A 16,054-nucleotide genomic window follows, 5' to 3' on the forward strand; every position below is an offset into this window, starting at 1 on the left:
GCCCAACAGGTGCCCGTGGGGACAAGCTCTGGGTCCCTGGCCATGGGGCCGTCAAACCTGTGTTTACACCCCCACCCCCACACCCTCCCACTGGGGCGTAGCCCTTGCTGGAGGGAGCCAGTGCTGCTGCCTGACACATGGAGCCAGCCCTGCTAGCTCAGCCAGGGGCCTGATGCAGGCTGGGCATTGACTGGGGACAGGGCGTTGGCCTGGTCGCCTGTGAGCAGGCAGGAGGCTGTGCAGGTGGGTGATGGGGCACATGGCCGGGGAGTGACCAACAGTAGGGGTCCGCATGAGTCTGTTCATGTGCACAGCAGGTGTGAGGTGTGGCAGCGTGTGTGTCTTTGTCAGCAGGCATGTGTCTGTTAGGGAGGGGGTATATGCTAGTGGCAGAGTGTGTGTGTGAGGGGTGTTAGTGGCAGGGGGTGTCTGTGAGAATGGGGAAGTGTCTGTGTGTGCTAGTGGCCTCAGTGCAAGGTGTGGTAATGGTAGGGTGTGTTGGTGTGTGGTGATGGAAGTGTATGTATGACAAAGTGGGGAGGTGTGGGGTATCTGTGTGTCTGCTAGTGGTTGGGTGTGTCAGTGGCAGAGTGTACTAGCGGTTGTGTAGCAGTGGCAGGGTGTGTGTGTGACTGGGTGTGTCAGTGGCAGGGTGTGTCAGTGGCAGGGTGTATGTGTCAGTGGAAGAGTGTGTGTGTGGCTGGGTGTTTCAGTGGCAGGGTGTGTGTGGGGCTGGGTGTGTCAGTGGCAGGGTGTGTGTGGGGCAGGGTGTATGTGTCAGTGGCAGGGTGTGTGTGTGTGTGTGTGTGCTTAGGGATGTTAAATTTAAATTCATTAACTAATCAAATAGTCAGTGGGATTTCCATGGGCTATTTGATTGGTCTATAAAGGTGGAGGCGCCCTTGAACTCTTGCTGCGGTTCAAAAGTGGAAGCCCTGATAAAGGCAACAAGGGGGGAGGCAGTGACTAGTCGCATCACTAGTCGACTAGCCAATAAGCTTCTGCTTATCGGATAGTCAACTAGTCTCTTAGGTGTGCTAGTGGCTGGGTGTGTCAGTGTCAGGGGGTGCTAGTGGCTGGGTGTGTCAGTGTCAGGGTGTGCGAGTATCAGGATGTGCGCATGCAGCTGTCAATATCAGGATGTGCTCGTGTGTCAACATCTGTTTGTGTTCGTCAGAGAGGGGTGAATTTTTCAGCTGACTAGCTGACTCTCGGAAAAGCGCTGTGTCAGTCGACCTGAAGCCATCTGGCAATTTGCCATGATCTCACCAACCAGGTCCAGCTAATCCAATCTGCAATGCCCACCCCCCCCCCCTTGAACCTCCAAAACTCCTCCCTTCCTCATATTTCACCTTCCACTTGCGGGAGCCACCTAGATCCCAGGGCAGCCTGGCTGTTGGCTGTCACACTGCTCCCTGGGGGTCAGTGACAACCGGGGGGAGGCAGCACCTCCCTTAAAGCCGAAGGCTCACCTGGGGCATGGACCAGCCTGGTGGGGAGAAGGGTGTTAACGAAGGCACTCAGTGTGCACCCAAACTCACCTCTCCACATTGTGCCGCTGCATAATTTGTTAGAGAGTCGTTGGGCCAGGGAGCACCAGTGAGGCCGGCGCCTGGTGGGCTGGGTGCACAGGTGGAGCGAAGAGTTCATGTCCCTGTTCCGATGACTCTCCTGGGCGCGTGTGTTGTGTGTCGATGTGCCAGCGCCTGCTGCGGGGATTGTGTCTGGGTCTCTCTGCAGTGAGCGGTGTGTGCGCGCCGTTTGTGTCGCAAATCTGGGTGCATACAGCGTCCCTCTGTGCCAGATGTGTTGGATGCCTGTGTCCGTGTGTCACATGACCATGTGTGGTGTCTGTGCGTGGTGCATGTCCCCGTGCAGTGTGTGCAAGCCTGCTGACTCGTGGCGCTGTTTGTTGTGCCTGCTATGTCACCAGTGAGTACTGGCCGCAGAGAGCTGGCTCCTTGTCAGCCTGAGCACAGAGGCACCAACCTTCCTGGCCACTGCCCCCTCACATGGGTTCAGCCATTTTCCTGCCAACCCACAGGCATTGGGATATGGGGCCTGGAACCTTCTCCCCCAGGCTGGAGCCTCACATCCCACCCCTTCCCGCCCCATGGGCGGCTGCCTTGGGGTGAGGCTGCCAGGCTAGGCTGCAGGCACTGGCCCCAGATGGAAGCTGGGGCTTCCCTGTTGGTTTCCGCACCCTCGTCTGAGGTCTCCAGGCCTCTCCAGCGAGTGGAGCTGGGAGATGCACTGCAGGCCTTGAGGGAACATGTTCACCCCTGACCCCCACTCACTCATCACCAGGAGGGTGCTAGTCCAGTCCCATGAGCTAACTCATAAGAAATTTAACTGGGTCCCAATCAGCTGGGGCCCGAGTCTCTCCCAGCCCCACAGAGGCCTATCAGTGAGGTCCCAGCCCTAGCATCTGCCACACCCCAGGGTCCCCAGGAGCCAGGCCCTGCTCTACAGGCATGGGAGCACAGCAAAGCTCTGCCCCCTGCTGGTCACTAGTGCTCCTTTGCAGGGAAACATCCAAGGACCAGAGCACTCTGCTGTAGGGCTGCTGGCTCTGGCACACACTGGGGCAACGCCAGTGTAGCAGCCACAGGTCACACAAAGTAGGGGGGTGTTTGACTGGAAACATGGGAGACAACCTCCCCCCCCCCAACCTGTCTCTCAGGGGTGAGGGGTTAGTATTGGGAGAAAGAAGGGGGGAGGGAGGCTGGTCCCTGGAGAGGGAATTTTTGGAATTCTGAGCGAAGTACTGCCAGAATGAACAAAAAGAACGTTTACAGCACTGCTGGTATTTGGGTAGCCATCATTAGGTTTCAGAGTTAACACCACTTTGCCATGAACAGGGCAGCTTGCTCCTTCCCCAGCGCTCTGCTTTCAGGCTCCCTGCAGACCCAGACAGCCCATTTCTCTAGCCATTTCCCTTGTGGCACCTTTCCAAAGGCATCTGGGCAAGGAGGGCTAAACAAGATGAAAGGCAAGATTCTGGGGGCCGAGCCCAGGTCGGGGGAGGGGAGCCAGCAGAGCCGCTTCTGGGGAAGGGGTGGGGTCTGTCGCTGTAGAGCACCTGGAATCCTGGTGCTGGCTAAGTGACTCGGGTAACAAATCCTCCTCAGGGTTCATTCCAGGGCACCAGAGCAGCAGGGAACCGTGGGGAGACCCGCCTTCTGCAGGGAGCCTCATGGCCATGAACAACACTGCACCTGCGGCTGCCTATGCACATCCCCAACCCTGCTCCTCCTGCAGGGATGGGGCCGAGCCGCGTGCCGAGGGCCAGATCCATAAAGGAATTTATGTGCCTGTCTCCAAACCCCTGCTCAGCTGCTCTCAAACCCCGGTGGTGCCTCTGGGACACAAAGCCAGCCAAGGCCATAGAGAGCTGCCCCCCCCCCAGCGGAGCCACGGGGCAGGGCCACACGAGTAGTAACCAGGGCGAGTGCCATGACATCAAGCTCATGCTCTCTCTCTCCCAGGAGTTAATGATTGATACACAGTGGAACGGCTCCAGAGACGTGAGAACCCTGGCGCTGGTGATGCTACGGCCTGATGGTTCGGGCAGGGGAGACCTGGTTTCACGTCTCTGCTTTCAGTCAAGTCCACGGGGAATTTTCCCTTATTAGCAAAGAACTCAGCCCTTGAAGGAAACCGTCTGCCACGGCCCTGCAGGGCCATATGCTAATGACAACAGCTAACTGGCCAATCATTGGCACGAGACCCTTCTCTGCAGCTGAAAGTCAACACAGATACCCCTGAACGGGGCACAGAGCAGCAGCTGTGGCAATGGTGCTGCTGGGGTAGGTGAGTGTTGGCGAGGACGGGAGAAGGGGTAGGGCTGGCTGGGAGCGTGTGCTGGCGCTGGCTGGCTGCCATAGCCTGGGGGCAGTCCCAAGCTCTCCCCCTCTGCACTGCAGCCATTAGGTACAACAACATACATCCCCTTAACTCTGCCCATACTCGCCTCCCCAGGATTGCTCTCTGGGCTGCCTCCTCTTCACCCCCACCCAAGTGTCCTACCGCCCAGAACCCCAAGGCCTGAGATGAACACCAGCATCAGGCATGTTCATACATCATCCCTCCCAACCCCACAGGGCCAGGAGCAGATACACAGCTTGCCCCCCACCCCACCCCGCCCTTTGGCACAGTCCAGCTGCCCTGTTTAGCTCTGCTCAGCCAGGGCCAAAGAGCAGCAGCATCCCCCAAGCGCACAGCGCCACAGCCGAGTCCTGCCCCCTGGTCTGCAGCTGAGCTGTATGCCATGGGCCTCCTGCCCTGCACTTCCCTCCACAGGCCACACCACATAGGGGACAACAACCTACTTACAGTGGCAGTGACAGGGCAGGGACAGGCCTGGGAGCTACACAGGAACATTCAGTGCATTAGCAGGTCATTGGAGGGGACGGGGGGGGGGGGACCCTACTGCCTCCCCACGGGCTGGAATTTCCATTGCTACTTTCCAGCCACCGCCCTGCTGGGACTCACATGGCCTGAGGCTGTTGCTAATGTACCACAGAGCCCATCCCAACAGTCCTGGGTGCAAATCCAGCCCAGCACAGCAGGGACTGAAGCGGCTTCTCTCCCAGAGCTGGCTGGTGGCCGCAGCATGCGATGAGTTGGGTGGGTCTCAGCTCCCGCCTTCCCTTTGCAGACAGCCACACTACGCGGAGAAGCCAACAGCTGCCCTGGCCATGGAGAGCTGCCCCATCCCAGTGGAGCCATGTGAGTATTAACCAGGGCTGGCCCCACAGATCCACCAAGGGCTCCATTCTGCAGGGTTCCAAACCCTCCCCAGCCCTGTAGCCACCCACACGTGACAAGCTGAAATTTATTCCATGCAAATTATTTGTGACCATGCAGATTAGCTCACCAGACAGTTGCATTGAGCATCCCTGCGGGAACCGGGCAAAAGTAGGCAGCCCTGAGCCCCCAGGACTGCCAGAGGGGGGAGCAGCAAGCCAGATTAAGGGGACTTAAGCCAGCTGCAGGGGAAGGGCCAGGACCATGCAGGCCAGGGAAGATCAACAACAGCCTGTAAGAGTCACAGGTCGCAACATTCCCCACTCGACCTTCCCCCACCAGGATCAGTGAAGGGAGGCTCCCCGCTCCTGGCCCAGCAACCTGGCAGCACTTTGGGGACCAGCTGCAGGTGTGAGGGTTACACCAGTGGTGCAGGATTTGGGAGGCCAGGAAGGGCTGCACCTGGGGAACCCCTCCACCGCCCATGGGGACAACTGGCTTCTTACCCAGGATGTCTTACAGGAGCTTTCCAATCCAGCCCAGGGCCCTCACAGATCAGCCCTGGGCCTGGGCCCTCTGCCCCACAAGTGGTGTGCCCAGCTTGGGAGTTGGGGGGAGGGGCAGAGATCCCACCTGGCCCAGGCCGGGGGGGGGGGGGCGGATTTACAACCCCAACATACTACGAGTGGGTTCAACAGGCCCTAAGCAGCGGTGGGCTCCAGTGCAGCTGTTCACTGGGGGCCATAGGTTGGGTGGTGCCCCCATGGAGGAGGCTGGAAGGCGCAGAAATCGAGCGAGCAGGAAAGGAGGGCAGCGTGGTAGCCACAGCCAGGGTGGGCTTTGGACAAAATCAACAGGCACGTCCAGTGAGCTGGGGAAAGACACCTCCTTGCACGCATGCCCCCTCCCGGGGGGGCTGCAGCCAGCATGTGTAGGCAGAGGGGGCATTCTAGGCCCTCGCCAGAGAAATGCCAGCTGCAACCTGTGTGAGATGAGCGCCTTCATCCTGCCCAGTTCCACACAAGCATGTTGGCCCCATCCCCAGGTACCACCATCCTCCCCCCCGCTTGCCTGGCTGTGCCAGCTCTCTGGGAAGTCACCTCACTTGTTTAGGTTCCCTCCTCTGGGCAGGGCACATCCCAGTGCCCCCAGCCCTACCCTTGGCAAGGGGGCTGAGGGCAGACCCTGCAGGGACTCAAGCCCCTTTTCCTGGCACTGTGATCAAGGTGGGTGCAGCAGCCACGTTCAGGGGGAGAGAGCAGAGGCCCCTGCCAGCCTAGGAGAACTGTGTGGCCCCAGCTCAGAGATATCTTGTATGGGCTGGAGCTCAGTAGCGCTACTGCCCTCTAGGGGTGGGCTCAGCCCAGCCTGCTGTGGGTCCAAGACCCCATTCTGCTCACCGCTCAGGGAGAGTCCCTGGTACTTTGAAAGGGTCTTTGTGCAACAACATCCTCAGCAATGGGGCAGACCAGGGCATGGAGAAGGTCCCCCAAGAGTCCCTCCCATCTGTATTTTCCCCCCTGAAACTTCCCCAATCCTATAGGAGCAGAGAGCTCCCAGCCCAGGTTCTCAACAGCCCTATGGAGCTCCCTCGAGGAGGCAAGATCTCAGGGAACATCCAGCCCAGCCAACCCCCAGCGGATGCAGGACCAGGGGCCAGATGGGCAGAGCAAGTCCTACCCTCTGACCCAAGCAGGAGGGGGGGAGGGGGAGAGCCAGTATCCGAGTCCAACCCCCCAGCCACTGACTGGAGCTGCCTGTCAATCCAAACACTTTAATCGGGTTCCAAGCCACCAAACATGTGGCATCAAACAAAGTGGCAGCCCCGAGTCCCCCTCCCCCACAACACAGGGCCCCCTGCCCAGGGCACAAAGCAGGTGCAGATACAGCACCTGCACCCCAAGCCTGGGGGCACTCAGCCAGCACCACGTCCCGCTGCACAGGGAGGAGAGGGAGATGCCCATGGCTGAGCACCAAGACATCCCCTCCCCAGCTCGGCCACGTGCAGAGAAGGAGCTTGTAGGGGGAGGGGTATCAGACACTCCCCTGGACACAACAGCAGCCACCCTGGAGAGGGACTGGCTGCAGACCGGTCCCAGCAGGGCGCTGGCTGCATGGCACAAAGGCTCCCTGAGGCAGGAAGGCAGCGGGCAGGCCCCCGCAGGTGGTGGCGAGCGGCCCCGTCTCACGCCCACGGCCGGGATCCTGCTCTCACAAAACAAACCAGTCAGAATGCACCTGGCGCCAGGCTCTGCCGTGCTCCCACCCACCGGGGCGAGAGCAGGGAGCCCCAAGGGCACTGATCCCTCAGCCCACAATGACGCTGAAGCCGCAGTGGAAGCGGTTCTTCCAGTGGTTGAGGAAGGCACCCAGGGCCAGGGTGACGGGCAGGGGCGGCAGCTTCTTCTCTAGGATGCCCCCCACACACCAGTTGCTGTCCAGGAAGCCTGCGGGGGAAGGGACAGAAGCCATTGAGCCGGGGGAGCACGGAGACCATGTCCTGCAGCCCAGCCTCCCAACCTCAAGACCTCCCTCCCACCCCATTCCCAGCTGGAGAAGCCCCGATTAGGTTCCAGGCTCCAGGTCCTGCTGCTTCACCTCCCAACCCTAAGGCAGCGCTGCTCCTGGCCCCGCTCCCAGAGACTGTGGCCCTCTGTGATGGGCGTCGTCCCCCTCGGTACCCAGCACTCCTGGCATGTCCCCCTGGGACAAGGGGAGGTTGCTGGGAGCCCCGACTGCACAGCAAGTGTCTTGGGGCCATGCTCTCAGCCTGGGGCCCAGAGCAGGCCCCCAGCATGCCGTCTGCCTGAGCCTGGGGGACCAGGTTGCCAGCTGCTCCTCCCCAGTCCTGCTGCTGAACTAGGAGGGCTGAGGATCGGGGCCCCAGGCTAGAGAAGCTGATGATGGAGCAGGAATCAGCAGCCCAGGTGCAAGGACCTGGGCATGGCGGGGGGGAGAAAAGAGCAGCTCCAGCACACTCAGAGAGCTCTCCCAGGGCACGGCTGAGCCCCAACCAGCTGCTGCCCCTGGCCAATCCCAGGGCCAAGTCACAGGGACACGCTGGCTGCCATCCCTGCCCCCGCAGTCAGACCAGCATCTGCACACAGAACGATGCCCCGTCCTTGCAGAAGGGGAACAAGCTGCAGAGGCAGGAGCAAGCCCCGCCTCAGGCATCCTGCGGGAGAAAGCCATGCTGGCTCAGGAATGGAGCCTCTCTCCTCTAGGCGGTGCCAGCCCAAAGGTGAAGGGACTGACATGGAGGATATGGGGCCTTTCCCTTCCAAGGGATGCTGGTTCCAGTCTAGCCCAGAGTAGCGGGGGCTGGCTGGTCTAGCCCTTTCCACTAAAAATACAGCCATAAGCATAACGAACAGGTGGGCTGAACAGCCCCCTACTGGATGGGATGCAAACACCATTGCTGTGTGCCACAGGCCCTATACTGCTCATGAATGAGGCGATTCCCCTGTAGCTCAGGGAGCTAGGTCGGTGCTGTGATAGCTGTGGATGCTGCTTCCATGCTCCCTGCTGCAAAGCGCCCGGATAGCAGTGGGAGCTGGACAGAGAAACTGGCGTGTTCCTGCACAGCACAGGGAAGCGAGGGGAGAGCAGGTGTGGGAAGGGCTCCAGGCCCAGGCCAGCTCTCCGCAAATGGGCAGGGGGGATCAGAGGCCTAAAGCCGTGAGCAGAGCTGGGAAGATCCCAGATATAAACATCCTCAGACGTGCTGGGGGATCATTTGGTGTTGCAAGGGCAGGGAGATTGTGGGTCCAATGGCCCGGGAGAAGACCCTGCCCCCTGGGTGAGACTGGCAAAGCCCTGGGCAACCCCCTGCCCCAGCAGGGTCTGGCCCGGCTCCACACTCACCTCGGAAGACCATGTTGGCGGGGGCCAGGCTGAGCTGGTAGCCAAAGGCAAAGCTCGTGTCCTGTAATCGGGTGTTGGCCTCAAACTCTACCCCGACCTGCACCTGCAGGGGAGGAAGCGAAGGGTGAAAAACACCCTGTGGCTGCCCTGGATGCTGGGGGCAGCCCCCAGGGGGGATGGCTGGCTCACCTGCTCGTTAGCCTTGTGGTAGTAGCTGGCATGGGCCCCGCCATAACCAACATTCAGCGTCGCCACCCACTTGAGAGCTGCAGAGACAGAGGGAGTGAGGCTGGGGAAGGGCTGAGAACTACCTGGCAAGGAGGGGACAGCTCAGGTAGGCACAGTACAGGCTTCACCTGTGATGCATGCTCCTCTGGGCTGGCCCACAGCCCCTTGCTATCCCAGGGCTGTGCCTCCCCCCAGCCCTGCCCCCGCCCCAATCTGCAGCCCACCCATCCCCCACGATGTCTCCCACACCCGGATCTTTAAGCAGGCGTTCCAGTCAGGCCATCCCACAACATTTCCGTGCTCTGGGCCTGCAGCGGCCTGCCCCACCAACCCCAGCCTCCCGCTCTTCCCAGGCCCCACGGCTCGGTTCCAGCACAGGCAGCAGGCAGGGCTGGAGCACTGACCCAGCTGGGCTCATACCCGTGTACTTCCCTGCCAGGGTGACGATGGCGCCCTCCTCGCCCGGGCGACGGTGATACACCATCTCCCCGCCCAGCACCAGCCGCGAGGTCACACTCTGCAGGAAATGCGCCACCACGATGACTGCAGGGAGAGGGAGACCGTCAGCAACGGACCCCGCGACAGCCGCCAGCACCGCATGGGCACCAGCCCCGCCTCCCGCAGCCAGTCGAAGGGAAACTGAAGCACCAAGTGGGGGGGGGGGGGGAGGGGGCACCGGCCCAGGTCACAGCAACTTGGTGCCAGACTCCCGCCCTCCCCCAGCTCTGCACACTAGCCCATGCCGCCCTCCCCCTCTAACGTAGCTGGGGTGGGATGGGCCCATCAGCACACAGCAGAGCCTGATGCCTTGGGGCTGCAGAGCTGGGCACCAGGATGGCCATGCCCAGGGGGCCGCTTGGTGCCAAGCCCTGGGCCGCAGGGCTCTGGTGGGAAGGGAGTGGAAGAAGCCAGTGGCTGGAAAGTTGAGGACAGGAAGTGAGGCAGGAAAACAGGGCCAACGGGCCGGGCTCACCTGATTGGCTGAGCACGTCAGGGTTGCCCAGTGTCAGTGTGGCTGTGAAGTCGTCACCACGGAGCTCCCCGTCGAACTGCCATGTCACGAACCGGGCCTGTTGCGTCTGCAGGGAAAGACAGGGGCTCGGCTGGGGGCCCGGCACACCAGGCCCACCCCCCCTCCAGTCGCATCCCCTGCCCCATGCTCCCGAGTCAAAGCCTCACCTCACACTAGTCCTGCTGCACACCCCACTCCTGTGTCCCCTGCCCAGCACCAACCCCCTTTCCTCCCACCCCCACCTCCCCGCACACGCCCTATCCACCCCACCTTCCCGCACACGCCCTATCCACCCCACCTCCCCGCACACGCCCTTTCCACCCCACCTCCCCGCACACGCCCTTTCCACCCCACCTCCTCGCACACGCCCTTTCCACCCCACCTCCCCACACACGCCCTTTCCACCCCACCTCCCCGCACACGCCCTTTCCACCCCACCTCCCCACACACGCCCTTTCCACCCCACCTCCCCACACACGCCCTTTCCACCCCACCTCCCCGCACACGCCCTATCCACCCCACCTCCTCGCACACGCCCTTTCCACCCCACCTCCTCGCACACGCCCTATCCACCCCACCTCCTCGCACACGCCCTATCCACCCCACCTCCCCACACACGCCCTTTCCACCCCACCTCCCCGCACACGCCCTATCCACCCCACCTCCCCGCACACGCCCTATCCACCCCACCTCCTCGCACACGCCCTTTCCACCCCACCTCCTCGCACACGCCCTATCCACCCCACCTCCTCGCACACGCCCTATCCACCCCACCTCCTCACACACGCCCTTTCCACCCCACCTCCCCACACACGCCCTTTCCACCCCACCTCCCCACACACGCCCTTTCCACCCCACCTCCTCACACACGCCCTTTCCACCCCACCTCCTCACACACGCCCTTTCCACCCCACCTCCTCACACACGCCCTTTCCACCCCACCTCCTCACACACGCCCTTTCCACCCCACCTCCTCACACACGCCCTTTCCACCCCACCTCCTCGCACACGCCCTTTCCACCGCACCTCCTCGCACACGCCCTATCCACCGCACCTCCTCGCACACGCCCTATCCACCGCACCTCCTCGCACACGCCCTATCCACCGCACCTCCTCGCACACGCCCTTTCCACCCCACCTCCTCGCACACGCCCTTTCCACCCCACCTCCTCACACACGCCCTTTCCACCCCACCTCCTCACACACGCCCTATCCACCGCACCTCCTCGCACACGCCCTATCCACCACACCTCCTCGCACACGCCCTTTCCACCCCACCTTCCCACACACGCCCTATCCACCGCACCTCCTCACACACGCTCTATCCACCCCACCTCCTCACACAGGCTCTATCCACCCCACCTCCTCACACACGCTCTATCCACCCCACCTCCTCACACACGCTCTATCCTCCCCACCTTCCCACACACGCCCTTTCCACCCCACCTCCCCACACACGCCCTTTCCACCCCACCTCCCCACACACGCCCTTTCCACCCCACCTCCTCACACACGCCCTTTCCACCCCACCTCCTCACACACGCCCTTTCCACCCCACCTCCTCACACACGCCCTATCCACCGCACCTCCTCGCACACGCCCTTTCCACCCCACCTTCCCACACACGCCCTATCCACCCCACCTCCCCACACACGCCCACCTCCATGCACATGCCCTGCCTCTCCCACCTCCCCACACTCCCTGTCCCCTCTAACCCTAACCCTTCCTCCTCACGTCCTCACCCATGCCCTGCCCCCTCTAACTCTAACCCTGCCTCCTCACCCATACCCTGCCCCTGCTTCTCCTCACATATGCCCAGCCTCTCCATTTCTCCCACTTCCTCACACACATACAGCCGCTCCAGGGATGCCACCTCCCCCCCATTGCCCCCCTTTCCACCCACTCCCCACACACACACACACACACCCAGCCCTCCATTCTTCCCACACCCTGTCCTGCTTCCCCATGCCACTCCCATACACCATTCCCCCCACATTCCCTGCCCCATGCCCACCCTCCGCCACCTCCCTGCAGGCCCAGGGCGAGGCCTCACCTGGAAGACCGCCTTGGTGCGGATCCGTTCCGCTAACAGGTGCAGCACCTGTGCATTGAGGTTCCCGCCAGTGTCGATGTCCCCGACCAGCATGGGGAAAACCTGCGGGGGAAGGGGCACAGCACTGGGATGGGTTCCCTCAGGAGAGCCCCGACGCCAGCTGCAGGCACCCCACGGATCGTGCAGTCAGCAGCCCCAGCAGGCCAAGGACCCTTCCCTCCTGTCCAGGGACAGAGAGCAGCAAGAGTGCCGGGTCCCGGCCTGGCCTCTGGGAGCACTAGCTGTGCTGGGGGCCTCCACACCCCTCCGCCCGCTGGCCCATCCCATGCCTTGCGTGCCCCTCCCTCACCACACCTGTGCGCCCACAGACTGGGCTCTCTGGCTCCCCCCGGTGGCTACTCCTAAGCTAAGCGCTTACAAAAGAAGCGAGCTGAGGTGGGCTAAGTCTCAAAACCGCACCCTCACCCCTCATTCCCACCTTCCCTCCAGCAGCCTCAGGAACATGACCCCCATGGACCGACACGCAGACTCATATGGCCCAGGCCACCTCCAGAGCCTCAGCCCACACATGTCCCCTCGGGTGTGGCTGCCAATCCTCAGTGCTCAAATACCGACTCAGGCTCCAAAGCCCACTGCGAGGGTTCAGAACGAGGGACACGCCGGGTCCTTTCCCTCACCTGATGGTGCTGGGGCCTCTGGGTCTCTCCCTGGCTGAGGGACTGGACACCCATTCAGCACTAGGCCCTGGAAGCAGTTTGGCTGGGGGCCTGCAACACCCGGCCCTCCTCCACCACCATATGTAATGTGCTCCCCCTCCGCCACATCCCTCTGGCAAGGAGGGGTGCTCAGAGCCAGCTTGTGGCCAGAGGACCTCCCTGAAGGGAATGGGGGGAGGGGCACACTGCTGCTGGCCATAAACCCTCCTATGGTTTGCCCAGCTCTCCCTGTAGGCACCTGGCATGATGGCGCCAGCCAGATGCCCACATGAGCAGGATCCAGGGACTCTAACCCAGATGAGAGGTGAGCAGCAGGGCTGGCTCCCAGAGCCTGCTGGTGGCAGATGACACGCCCACCCAGCAGGCGGAGGGAATCTTCCCCTGGAGCTAACTCACTCGCCTACCAAGGAACCCACTCAGCTCCCTGTGAAGAGGCTCAGGCCTTTAGCCCCACTAGCACCTCTCCAAGCTCTGTGCCTCCCTAGCACCAGAGCAGGGCACTAGCATTCAAAGACACATTTCATATGCCCTCTGCCCACTCAGGCAGCGAAGGGTCAAACTTGCTGCAGAGATGGGGACTAGAACCAAGGAGTTCTACTCACAGACCCCTGATTTCATGTGCAGACTTCCTAGCATGCTCAGCTGCCACAAAGAACACTGGAGGATCCCTTGCACCCCCCCCCCCCCCGAGAACAAGGGGAGGTGTGGGGTGCTGAGATCTAGGCCTCTCAGACCCGATTCATCCTGGTGCTGCAAGATAAGCCCAGATGCCTGGCTCCTCGCCAGCCCCAGCCCTCTGTATGTTTGGGTCCCAGCTCACCTCAGTGGGACTGAACTGCTGGTCTCCCACATAAGTGGTGTTGAAGTGGTAGCAGGACTGGCCGATGGTGCTTATGTGAACGGTGTGACAGACCTGGAGCAGACACAAGGGAGTCAGGCTGTGCTGGGATGCTATGTGCAACCTGTAAGGGCTCCTTCCAGCCCAGCCACTGTGGACAGTGCTCTCCACATCCAGCTGCAGCTCCCCTTCTATCTCCCCGAGGTTTCAGGTCCCAGAAAGTCCAGCCCTGCATGGGGATCCAGGGATTGCACTGCACCCTGGGATGTGTAGGCTCCACGGGCCACACCTCCAGAGCAAGCATTAGAGGGGGCGCGTTCTTACACTGTTCAGAAGTGGAGTGGGGGAGGTGACAAAGTCTCTGTTCGTCACACCAACCCCCGGGCCAGATTCCAGCAGCATCTTCGCCTCGACACCCCAGATGCAATCCAGCCAGTGGGAGGAGTTTCCCAGCCTGTTGGTGGGTACAGAGCCCAGCTTGGAAAGAGAACACGCCCACATCTGCCATCTCTATCCCCCCAGGCTCCCCTGCCTGCCAGCCCCTGCAGATGGGACAAGACACGCCCTGGAAGGCGCCCGCCCGCCCCACAAGGGGAAGAGGTGCTGAGCTAAGACTTGGAGGCTCCTCGGCAGGGATATCAGTGGGAGAGGAGAGCTGCAACTGACCTGGAAGTGGTTGCTCAGGGTTTTGTTGATGATCAGCTTTACCCCTTCCATCTGCTGAGGGAAGACTTCTACAAGGAGACGGGGCAAAGAGAGTGACTTAGACACACAGCACAATGCCCACAGAGCCAGGGCAGGCAGCTCCTCTGCGCTCCAGGCCCCACAGCTGGAGCAGAGCTCAACAAGGGCAACAACTTGGGAGGAAAAACTCCTTGGAGTCTTTCCCCGCATCCTCCCTCACCCGTTACTGCTCTTTGTGCTGAAATAGCCCGGAGCGCTCCTCCCTCCCCTTCGGCCACGGCTTCCCCAGCCATTTAACATGAGTTACAATTCAAAGGTGCCCATTCAGAAACTGATCACTTGAAGCGCTGCCAATCACCATGCAGAACAGGACCCCGGAAACACAGGAGAGCAGAGCACCACAACACCCTGCTACGAAAGGACAGGGTTGAAGCAGCACAGAGCTGCCGAAAAGCCAGCGCTCCTGCCCTAGTCCTTGCAGCACCCCCTGCTGGTAGAAGAGCATGCTCCAATCCCCTCAGCATGTCTCTGTCCCAGGAGGTTCCCTCTAAACTGCACAGCTGCCTAATAAGTCCAGCGCAGCGGCTCAGGTACCCAGCACATGGAGCTGCCACTGCTGGCGTGAGGCGCCCAGCACCAGTCCAGAGCCCCCACCTCCTCCCATACTCTAGCCCCCGTGACCCTACCCCCGCCACAGATCATCCATGCGCAGAATGAGTTTCATTAGGTGCACCAATACGGAGGCGATAGTGATGCGTGTAACAACATTCATTCTGCACGTGGGCATGAAATATTAGCGGGCATACTGGCTGAGACCCACCTTTGCATTTCCGGTGGAGCTCATCGAAGCTGCCCGGGTTGGTAAGCGGCTGCTCCCGGCGCAGAGGTCTGTGCAAGGCGGGCATGGGCGCCAGCATGTTCCCCATGGCACCTCAGGCCGGGCCCTGGGATGCAGGGGTACAACCTCCCTCCAACCCACCTTCAAATCCCTACCCCCTGTCGGAGGAGGGAACACCCAGAGAGTCTGGGATCAGCAGGTGCCCTCAGGCTCCCCAAGCAGAGCCTGGTGCTGAAGATGGGGCCCCAGGCACATGACACACAGCAGGGTCTCACGCTCCCCAGCCTTTTGTGCCAGCGCCCCACAGCCCAGCTTGGAGCCCAGGACCGGGGCTGGCGGACCACAGGGACTGGGGTGCCCAGGGAGGCAGAGGGAACGCGGGGGGGGGGGGGGGGGGGGGGAGACTAGTTGCTGGAGGAAGGGGCCGGACCTGGACGGGGGGTAGCTGGCAGGAGACAGGCTGGGGCAGAAGGGCTGCAGGCAGCTCCCTGGCCAGAGTCTAGCTGGGAGTCTCCCTGGGTGCAGGGCGCATAGGGGTGCGGGCTGGGGGGTCCCCGAGCAGGGGCTGAGGGGTCCCCCGGGCAGGAATTGGGGGGGGTCCCCGGGCAGAAGTGGAAGGTCGGCGGGGGGGGGCTCCCCGGCCGCCCCGCACGGTGCCTCTGGACGCTGCTGCCCCGCGCTCACGCGGCCGAGCCCCTGCGCTGGGCTCCGCTCTCCCCGAGCTGGCTGGGCGCCGCCATCTTGCGCCCGGGCACCGCCCCTGCAGGAAGTGGCTTCACGGCCGCGGGCACCGCCCCGGCCGCCATATTGGAAGCGGGCACGCCCCCCCCCCCCCAGCCGCCCACCCACGTGCTGCCGGGCAGGGGTCGGGCCGTGCGGGTCCAGGGGGCGCTGCTGGGGGCGGAGCCGCTGCTGTCCTGGTTGATTAGCCCTTGACAAGCGCCCCTCGCCCTGGTATCCTGCCTGGGCGACTCTGGACAGCTCCCTTTGCCCTGCTGTGCCTCAGTTTCCCCATCTGTACGGGGGGGGGGGGGGGGGCAGTGCTACCGGCCCCTCCTCTCGTCTCCTCCTT

General features: G+C 62.2%; 1 protein-coding gene across 2 annotated transcripts; it reads right to left on the reverse strand.

Moving 5' to 3' along the window:
• Nucleotides 1–6,509: 6,509 nt before the first annotated feature.
• Nucleotides 6,510–15,800, reverse strand: TOMM40L (translocase of outer mitochondrial membrane 40 like). 2 transcript variants are annotated; one of them, XM_075906934.1, is made up of 10 exons: nucleotides 14,965–15,035; nucleotides 14,127–14,194; nucleotides 13,785–13,914; nucleotides 13,443–13,535; nucleotides 11,907–12,008; nucleotides 9,815–9,920; nucleotides 9,262–9,384; nucleotides 8,803–8,879; nucleotides 8,614–8,716; nucleotides 6,510–7,196 (listed from the first exon to the last, which is right to left on the reverse strand). In XM_075906934.1, the coding sequence occupies exons 3-10, from the start codon at nucleotides 13,860–13,862 to the stop codon at nucleotides 7,057–7,059; spliced, it is 822 nt and encodes a 273-aa protein (XP_075763049.1). In that variant the 5' UTR covers nucleotides 13,863–13,914; nucleotides 14,127–14,194; nucleotides 14,965–15,035; the 3' UTR covers nucleotides 6,510–7,056. The 2 variants fall into 2 exon arrangements, with proteins under 2 accessions (XP_075763049.1, XP_006115255.2); XM_006115193.3 differs by lacking the exon at nucleotides 13,785–13,914 and having other exon boundaries at nucleotides 14,965–15,800.
• Nucleotides 15,801–16,054: the final 254 nt, after the last annotated feature.

This window comes from Pelodiscus sinensis, chromosome 24 (genome assembly GCF_049634645.1).
Source record: "Pelodiscus sinensis isolate JC-2024 chromosome 24, ASM4963464v1, whole genome shotgun sequence".
Classification (NCBI taxonomy): Eukaryota; Metazoa; Chordata; order Testudines; family Trionychidae; genus Pelodiscus; species Pelodiscus sinensis.

What these genes read in the sequence shown, in the direction of transcription:
- TOMM40L (XM_006115193.3), bottom strand. Translation starts at nt 15,070, where the DNA reads ATGGGGAACATGCTGGCGCCCATGCCCGCCTTGCACAGACCTCTGCGC. An exon ending in CCCTGAGCAACCACTTCCAG is followed by an intron (nt 13,536 to 14,126) that starts GTCAGTTGCAGC and finishes TGTCTGCTCCAG; the next exon opens with GTCTGTCACACCGTTCACAT. An exon ending in TGACGTGCTCAGCCAATCAG is followed by an intron (nt 9,385 to 9,814) that starts GTGAGCCCGGCC and finishes CTCTCCCTGCAG; the next exon opens with TCATCGTGGTGGCGCATTTC.